This window comes from Argopecten irradians, chromosome 13 (genome assembly GCF_041381155.1).
Source record: "Argopecten irradians isolate NY chromosome 13, Ai_NY, whole genome shotgun sequence".
NCBI classification, from domain to species: domain Eukaryota; kingdom Metazoa; phylum Mollusca; class Bivalvia; order Pectinida; family Pectinidae; genus Argopecten; species Argopecten irradians.
The window spans coordinates 29931260-29940908 of record NC_091146.1 but is presented as its reverse complement, the minus strand read 5'-3'; the positions used below and the strand labels follow the sequence as shown (position 1 = coordinate 29940908).

The 9649-nt window shown below is 40.9% G+C and overlaps 1 protein-coding gene across 1 annotated transcript; it reads left to right on the top strand.

Annotated features, from left to right (window-relative positions):
- Positions 1-5278: 5278 nt before the first annotated feature.
- LOC138306244 (uncharacterized) lies at positions 5279-9305 on the top strand. Its single transcript, XM_069246641.1, has 2 exons — positions 5279-5769; positions 8353-9305. Exon 2 carries the CDS (start codon positions 8362-8364, stop codon positions 9214-9216), a length of 855 nt encoding a protein of 284 aa, XP_069102742.1. The 5' UTR covers positions 5279-5769; positions 8353-8361; the 3' UTR covers positions 9217-9305.
- The last annotated feature ends 344 nt before the right edge of the window (positions 9306-9649 follow it).

Here is a 9649-nt window from a genome sequence, read left to right as displayed (position 1 = left end):
TCTGTTCCCCTTCCCCCAAGAATGTTTCTGGCCAAATTTGGTTACAATCCATGCAGAACTCTAGGACAAGTAGCAATTTATACGATTTACCTCTATTACCCCTATTGGGCCCCGCCCCTCCTGCCCCCAGGGGGTCAGAGCCAAAATTTATACAAGTTCTGTTCCTCTTCCCCCAAGGATGTTTCTGGCCAAATTTGGTTACAATCCTTGCAGAACTCTAGGACAAGTAGCGATTTATAGGATTTACCTCTATTACCCCTATTGGGCCCCGCCCCTCCTGCCCCCGAGGGGTCAGAGCCAAAATTTATAAAGTTCTGTTCCCCTTCCCCCAAGGATATTTCTGGCCAAATTTGGTTACAATCCATGCAGAACTCTAGGACAAGTAATGATTTATAGGATTTACCTATATTACCCCTATTGGGCCCCGCCCCTCCTGCCCCCTGGGGGTCAGAGCCAAAATTTATACAAGTTCTGTTCCCCTTCCCCCAAGGATGTTTCTGGCCAAATTTGGTAACAATCCATGCAGAACTCTAGGACAAGTAGCGATATATAGGATTTACCTCTATTACCCCTATTGGGCCCCGCCCCTCCTGCCCCAAGGGGGTCAGAGCCAAAATTTATACAAGTTCTGTTCCCCTTTCCCCAAGGATGTTTCTGGCCAAATTTGGTTACAATCCATGCAGAACTCTAGGACAAGTAGCGATTTATAGGATTTACCTCTATTACCCCTATTGGGCCCCGCCCATCTTGTCCCCTGGGGGTCAGAGCCAAAATTTATACAAGTTCTGTTCCCCTTCCCCCAAGGATGTTTCTGGCCAAATTTGGTTACAATCCATGCAGAACTCTAGGACAAGTAGCGATTTATAGGATTTACCTCTATTACCCCTATTGGGCCCCGCCCCTCCTGCCCCCTGGGGGTCAGAGCCAAAATTTATACAAGTTCTGTTCCCCTTCCCCCAAGGATGTTTCTGGCCAAATTTGGTTACAATCCATCCAGAACTCTATGACTAGTAGCGATTTAAAGGAAATGTTGACGGACGGACGACGGACGGACGACGGACGACGGACGGACGGACGGACGGACGGACGGACGACGGACGCCGCGCCATGACATAAGCTCACCGGCCCTTCGGGCCAGGTGAGCTAAAAATAGTATTTATCTGTAATAAGTGAATTAATGTGGAATTATACTATTGAGATATATTCTACTGTAGCTATAATGTATTATAACTGTTAGATATTGTACTGTGTGTTATCTGTAATTTCCTGGTTGTTTTATATGGCCATGTAAATAATAATACAAACACTGAAACTTGATTTACTGAGTTTGTCAATTCTGTCACTGAGTGGTTGAACTTAAATATCTATAGCCTTGCTACCAAAGGCGTAATAGTGATACCTCGCTACCAGAGGTTGTACCTGTGGAAACCTTGTTACCAAAGGTGTAAGTTGTACCTCGCTACCAGGGGTTTGAACCTTGTTGCCAAAGGTTATAGAGCACCTCGCCTACCAGAGGGCTATACTATTTAAGTAGACTCGAGCACGTTACACGTATTTACTTTTAAAATCTAAAATAGCAGAGCTAAACTTGAGCCGAATATCTGTCAACAAGAATTCCACGGAAGTGGATGTGTCGCCTGCACAGCATCACAAAAAATAGTTATTTACAGTTGAAAATATTGTTAATAATTTAGGTGAAGAAATCAAGTTCCATAACTCTTGCAAATATTGATGGATTTTGAAAGTATCGAACCCATCTAAGATCTCATTGATATAAAGCAATATACCAAATTTGTTGGAATCGGACAATAAATACTGATGTTTTCAAGCGGAATTTGTTTGTTTGTTTGTTTGTTTTGAGTTTTACGGCCCATCGACAACTAAGGTCATTTAGGGCCAAACTACAAGTCATGCATTAATATCAGGACCTTCGGGCCAGGTGAGCTAAAAATACAATTATGTCTCACGGCATGAAACAAAGTGTACATGTCGGAGACATCGTAGTACTTATCTCGTATGTGCTTAAAATCAATACAGTGCACTAAAATATGTTCCACTGCGAGAAGAGAATCACATGCATGGCATGTGGGAGGATCCTCCCCTCTCAATAGATAGGAATGTGTAAAATATGCGTGTCCAGTTCGGAGCCGAGAGAGTACAACTTCCTCTCTGCGGTCTCTCCGACTGGACAGTTTAGGATTAAGTGTAGGTTGCATTTTTAAAAAGTTTATTGTTTGTTTCGGTAGACCACCTTTGTTCGCAACTTCATAAAGTGTGATTACGAAGATTTTTGGTCTGAATAATTGAATAATCTTTAAGTGCTAGAGATGTCCACCATTTTGCTATACTCAGGATTTAAAAAAAAACACTTGCAGACACCTTGTTGCAAGACATATTAAATAATTATGTTGACATTTCATATTGCCATTGGTTTTAATTACTAAAAAATAATCTGGAAACCATAAAAAGTAACTTTGATTGTATGCTTACGTAAAACACATCTGCAGTGTTGTGCAAAGGTCTTCTTTTTTAAGCCTTCACAAATCAATACGTTCTACGGTTACACCGTCGTTCCGTTTTACTTTTTATTACCTCCCTTTATCTATTCCGAGCTGAAATAAACGACATATTGACGAGCTAACGTGTCTAAGTTTACCTGTATCACTTACAAAGAGGCACATGCAGCAGATAAAACAATCATATCCATTTCTACAGTGGTATCATCATCTAGCTGGCCTTCATCAAGTATTATTGATGAAATTACAACCCCAACACTCGCCAACACTGACCTCTCTTCCGCCATGTTGGGTCTTCCGAAAACACACGATTTGTTTTTTAATCAGATTATATCAAACGTAGTGATAATACTGATCTGTATTTTAATCAGATTGATCTAGACTCTAGAACTTCACTTACAAAACATAAGATGGTATATATTTATTCTAGTATAATATTAACATGAATTTACATTTTGCAGGTCTCTCAAACAACAAAAGCCTAATCATCACCAGCCTCTCATCCTAGCTCATCTCCGCTTGCCTCCCAGTATATGTGTCTACCTGCTTCGTCACCCGACTCTCAGCCTGCTTCGTCACCCGACTCTCTCAGCCTGCTTCGTCACCCGACTTTCTGTCTGCTTCGTCACCCGACTCTCCGCCTGCTTCGTCACCCGACTCTCCGCCTTCTTTGTCACACAAGGTAAATGCTAGCTAAGAAATTAGCTTATTTTATGCTTGTAAGCTAGATCATTATGTTTTGTAATTATTTTAGAATGTCTTATTTGGATTTCAAACAAGAGGCCCAGAGGGCCTGTATCGCTCACCTGGGTTTGTAATGCCAAGTAATGTTCTGAATACAGGTTCATTGTTTCTTTTCTGAAGGAATTTTAATATTAACCTCTAAATCCCCTATTAGGCCCCACCCCTCCTGCCCCCAGGGGGTCAGAGCCAAAATTTATACAAGTTCTGTTCCCCTTCCCCCATGGATGTTTGTGGCCAAATTTGGTCACAATCCAAGCAAAACTCTATGACTAGTAGCGATTTATAGGATTTACCTCTATTTCCCCTATTGGGCCCCACCCGTCCTGCCCCTGGGGGGCCAGAGCCAAAACTTATACAAGTTCTGTTCCCCTTCCCCCAAGGATGTTTGTGGCCAAATTTGGTTACAATCCATACAGAACTCTATGACTAGTAGCAATTTATAGGATTTACCTCTATTTCCCCTATTGGGCCCCGCCCCTCCTGCCCCCCGGGACCAGAGCCAAAATTTATACAAACTCAGTTCTTATTCTCCCAAGGATATTTCTGGCCAAATTTGGTTACATTCCATGCGGAACTCTGTGACAAGTAGCGATTTAAAGGATTTACCTCTATTTCCCCTATTGGGCCCCGCCCCTCTTGCCCCCCGGGGGGGGTTACATAGCCACAATTTATACAAGTTCTGTTCCCCTTCCCCCAAGGATGTTTGTGGCCAAATTTGGTTCCAATCCATGCAGAACTCTATGACTAGTAGCGATTTAAAGGATTTACCTCTATTTCCCCTATTGGGCCCCGCCCCTCCTGCCCCCGGGGGGTCAGAGCCAAAATTTATACAAGTTCTGTTCCCCTTCCCCCAAGGATGTTTGTGGCCAAATTTGGTTACAATCCATGCAGAAGTCTATGACTAGTAGCGATTTAAAGGATTTACCTCTATTTCCCCTATTGGGCCCCGCCCCTCCTGCCCCCAGGGGGCCAGAGCCAAAATTTATACAAGTTCTGTTCCCCTTCCCCCAAGGATGTTTGTGGCCAAATTTGGTTCCAATCCATGCAGAACTCTATGACTAGTAGCGATTTAAAGGATTTACCTCTATTTCCCCTATTGGGCCCCGCCCCTCCTGCCCCTGGGGGATCAGAGCCAAAATTTATACAAGTTCTGTTCCCCTTCCCCCAAGGATGTTTGTGGCTGATTTTGGTTACAATCCATGCCAAACTCTAGGACAAGTAGCGATTTAAAGGATTTACCTCTATTTCCCCTATTGGGCCCCGCCCCTCATGCCCCCGGGGGGGTCAGAGCCAAAATTTATACAAGTTCTGTTCCCCCTCCCCCAAGGATGTTTGTGGCCAAATTTGGTTACAATCCATGCAGAACTCTAGGACAAGTAGCGATTTATAGGAAATGTTGACGGACGGACGACGGACGCCGCGCCATGACATAAGCTCACCGGCCCTTCGGGCCAGGTGAGCTAAAAATTATTGAAGTTTGACTCTTTAAACTATGATATATACTATCTTATAATTTGGACAAGGAATCTTTAATAGAATCAATATCTTTTCTGATTGGCTGCTGATGACAGAATGATATCGTAGGCTTTTGATTGGTTAGTGTGGCCTGAGGGTATGCATCCCTATTCTCGATCAGCAGCCATCTTTGATTTTCCTGTCAAGCACTAGAATATCTGAAAAGTTTTCAAAGTTTTTCTTCGTTTTCTCCGATTGGTATAATCGAACTTTTGTATGTAGTGTTTGATGACGTCATGTAATGTGTTGGAGTCAAGGACTTTGATGGTTTAGCCTATATTTGGATGCCCTTCACCTTGTAAACAGATCAGCTACGGAACGTGCATCAAGTCTTGTTTGTTGGAGGACCCGAAATTAACGTATTGCCTTTTGTTTCTGCATGGATCAGATAAGTCCTCGCGTGCTAGTATTAGGGCATAGTTTCGTTAGACGGTTGTTCGAGGAGTTATCAAGGGGGCATTTTCCAACCAATTTTGATTTATCTCCGTGCGAGGTGCGAGGATTTGGCATTGGTGGCGGGACTGTAGCAAGTTTAGCTTCTCGTAGGGAGGTCGTTCAAATACTGCTAAATTACCAACCTCACATCATCATTCTTCAGATTGGAGGTAATCGCTGTTGTGACTATACTATAACCCCCAGTGATTTAGCTGTAGAAATCTTCGAATATGCTGTTGGACTGCACGCTAGTTATGGAGTTTGTGTTTACATATGTGAACTTTTTACGAGGCCAAGTCCCCGCGGGATGGCCCCAGAAACGTACGAGTCGAGGCGGTTGGTAGTTAATGAGAACTTACTTAAGTTGACAAATTCTAGTCCACATGTTTCTGTTTGGCGGCATCGTAGAATGTTTAACAGTCCGTTAAATTTGTTTCTAAGGGACAAATGCTATTTGAATGCTCAGGCATGCGGAAGTATTACCGCAGTGTTAGATTAGCCATTATGGCAGCGTGCGATCGACTTCAACAGGGTCAACACGTCCCCAATTAATCGAAAGGTAGGGAATTTAGAGCATATAACCTATCAGATACATGTCAGTTGTTTTTTATGGTTTGGGCTTAATGTTATGTGTCCGACACAATTAATTGCTGTATCGATTTGTGAACAGTATATGATATTATATATAATATCATCGATTACAAATTTAGTCAACAGTAGAATGTATGTGTGCAGTACATGGGTGTGGGGCCTCATACGGGGTTTTTGTTTACATTTTTATCCTGGTTCAGGTACAAGGGTTTTTCTTTATTTTTAATGGGGCCACATACAGGGTTTATGTTTACAATTTTTAGATGCACATATGGCAGAGTTATTGTCATGATCAGCCGACATATCTTCTAATTAATTATTATGCATATCAAAGTGCTCTACCTGCCCCCACCACAAACCAGCTGAGCTAAATGAATTATACATTTACTTATTTATTCTGTTTAGTCACAAAATCTTTCAGATAGCTGCACAATTTGTAGTTAATCCAGTTTGTGAGTGGTACCAATTTAAGTACTTTTCTAATTAAATAAATAAACATATATTTACATCTATTTTGCCCACGTCATGGGCTTAGTATCACATCTATTTATCATCCTGACATGGCAATATAGTCATTAAGATGATTGTCGATATCAAATTGACAGAAGCATTAAAGCTTTATACATTCAACACATGTCCCACATACTGACCGATAACTACTGCCGGATAAACTTGTGCTTTATCCGTCAATACGAAATGCTTTATCCGTCAATACGATCACGTGAATTTGTTCCATATCTGACGGAACTTTTTCTAACTTGACCCAGAACTTGAACCTTCCGGTGAATGAAACTGTCATTCAGTCCCGCTAAAACGTGACGTCACATTCATCGAAATGACGTCATTTTTACGATATCGAAAATCTCGTATGGCGGTGTCGTCTTTTTCTTGGCTCATGACAAATGTATGTATTGTTAAGTAATTCTTTAATGGGTATTGGTTGTTTGAGTATTTTCATTTCCTTTCAGTGATATATCACCCTGAATAGAATTACGGTTACTGTTTGTGAATGCGCTTATTTATTTCCCACGGCAGTAAAAAGGAGTACACTCTCATTCGGTTAAGTGAATGAATCTTTACCTCCGCATCAAAGAAGCGTCTCGCTTCGAGCGAAACAAAGTAAGGAACTGTCAATTTGCTTTCGTTTTGAAAGCCATAATGGTTGCAGGATAAACAGAATACACGGTTAGTATCTTACAATACAAGTTTTATTTTGGTGCTCGACACGGAAAGCCGAGATGACTCGGCAAAGCCTCGTCATCTCGGCTTTCCTAAGTCTCGCACCAAAATAAACCTTGTATTGTAAGATACTAACCGTGCATTCTCTATATACATTCAACACATATCTTTACTTTAATGGTACCTGTATAATATTTTATGCATGTATCATGTTTATCATTGGGACATTCCTGAGCTTATTGATTCATTTCAATTTGTCTCCTCAATATAATTTCATCTTCAATTAGCCAATATTAAGGCTGGTTATCAGCGTCTACAATGAGATAGTAATTTTCATTGTTACTATTATTCTTCTTCTTGTGAGAGTTTAAAATCCCTAATTAACTTTTATGAATATAACAGCACATGTCCCCTATATGGGTTCCTCCGTATCAATTATTTCTTCAGCATTTTCATTGAATCTTGATGAATGATATTGTATTTTTTTAAAACTTGTCACAGTTTATTGTCATTTACGAGTGATGTTTCATACAAATTTTCTTTTCAATGAGATGCGAGTCCTCACGTGGTTGAATAACACTGCATTTAGTTATGCTGTACATTATTTCTTCACTTGAGATGGGATTTCTCATTGGTGGCATGATAAGATTCTGGTTGATTGCTTTTGATTTGTATTTTATGAGATGCGATTTCTCACATTGCCAATAACCATTACTTATGCCATATATTATCTTATGAAATGGGATTTTTCATGCTGTGGCATATATAGAAAACAGATTTTTATATCTGTTCAGGTATTTTATGAGATATGAGTTCTCATGAGGTCATATAATTAATATTTATTAATGTTATGTTATGCCATGAGATGGGATTTCTCATTGGTGGTAGGATAAGATTCTGATTGATTGATATTGATTTGTATTTTATGAGATGCGAGTTCTCATATTGTCAATAAGCATTAAGTATGCTATATATTATGTCATGAAATGGGATTTTTCATGCTGTGGCATAGAATAAAGATTTTTATCTGCCCATACAAGTATTTATGAGATGTGAGTTCTCATGTGGTTTAACATAAACATTACCATATAACATTTGTCATGAGATGGAATTTCTCATTATGGTATTGGTAATGTTGCTTTAATAGCTATGACTGTACCTTATTATGGGAGAATGAGGTAAAATAAAAATTTATGTAGCATTGATGCCGAATATAATTTTTACTAATCAATTTCAACTCGTATCATAATGCAATTAATTTGAATTGAATATATTGATCTTGCTTTTTGAGTTGAACTGGTTTATGATAGCATCAACATGGTTAAATATTTTCGTTAGAGTTGAAAAAATTACTATTTGTTCAATTTTACAGTTAGCTGCCATGCCTCCGGCATCCAAGAATTCGAAGAAACAACCTAGAAAGCTAAAGTCGGCCAGGGAGCCTAGACGAAAACGTCGCAGAACAGATATGGTAGATCAACCTGAATCCTCAGGGGCCCAGCGTGATCTGGCTACCGATCCTGAGGTTGAGCCATCACAGCTTGTGAGTCTACCAGTACCTACAGAAGATACCCCGGTATCATTGGAAAGCCACCTGGAGCAGCTCACACAGACTATTACAGCTTCAGTGACAGAGGCTGTTCTAGCCAGTCTGCGACGACAAGGTGTCTATTCAAAACAAACCTCAGCACCTCCTGCTGCGGCATCAGGTTCTTCTCCAGCCACTCCAGGGCCTTCGTCAAGTGTGACAGATGCTTTCCAGAATCCTCTGCCAGGACAGCCACGAGAATTATTGGAAAATCGTACTGAATTGTCAGGTGGGTTGGAGGATTATTGCCCGGTGGATACTCCACCTGTGTCTATGTCTTGTCGCCCCCTTCACGCTAAAGTTCCTTCGAAACTGAAGGAGCGTATCTGGGCTGGCGAATTCATCGACCTGGGACTCCTGTTAGATGACCAATCTGTCAATGATTTTTCATTGAAAATGAATACAGATGGTCATATTGGGCTTGTCCCGTCCAGAAGGAAGGTCTTTCTGGACATCGATAAGTGGACTGATGCTTTCAATATTTTTGTGTCAGTCCTTCGCCTGAAATTCCCCTCCGATATGGAAGCCCTGGCTACATATCAAAATGTTATTCGTAACATTGCGAATTGCGGGGGTAACTGGTATTACTACGATACCAACTTCAGAAAAATGAAGCAAAGCTCTCCAGATATGGTCTGGAATGTGTAAGTTTGTTTGTTTGTTTGATTTATTAACGTCCTATTAACAGCTATGGTCATGTAAGGATGGCCTCCCATGTATGCGGTGTGTTGCGTGTATGTTGATTGTTTGTTTGTTTGTTTGATTAATGGTCGTATGTTGAGAAACATCCCTTCAGTACTTTCTGAAAAATAGCGCTAACAAGAATTGTTAACGGACGGAAGGACGGACGGAAGGACGATGGACCACGGACAAAAAGCGATTTGAATAGCCCACCATCTGTTGATGGTGGGCTAAAAACAAAACACGGGATAGATATCTTGTTGTCAAAGTGGAGGGAGAGTGGTGCAATATTCGAAAATTTGTAGGTAACCAATTTTGATCTTCCTCTTACCGTGTGAAATTTGTGGACTGTTATAAGGTAGCCACCACCTACGCGAAAAGCACTCCAGATGCTTTCCCG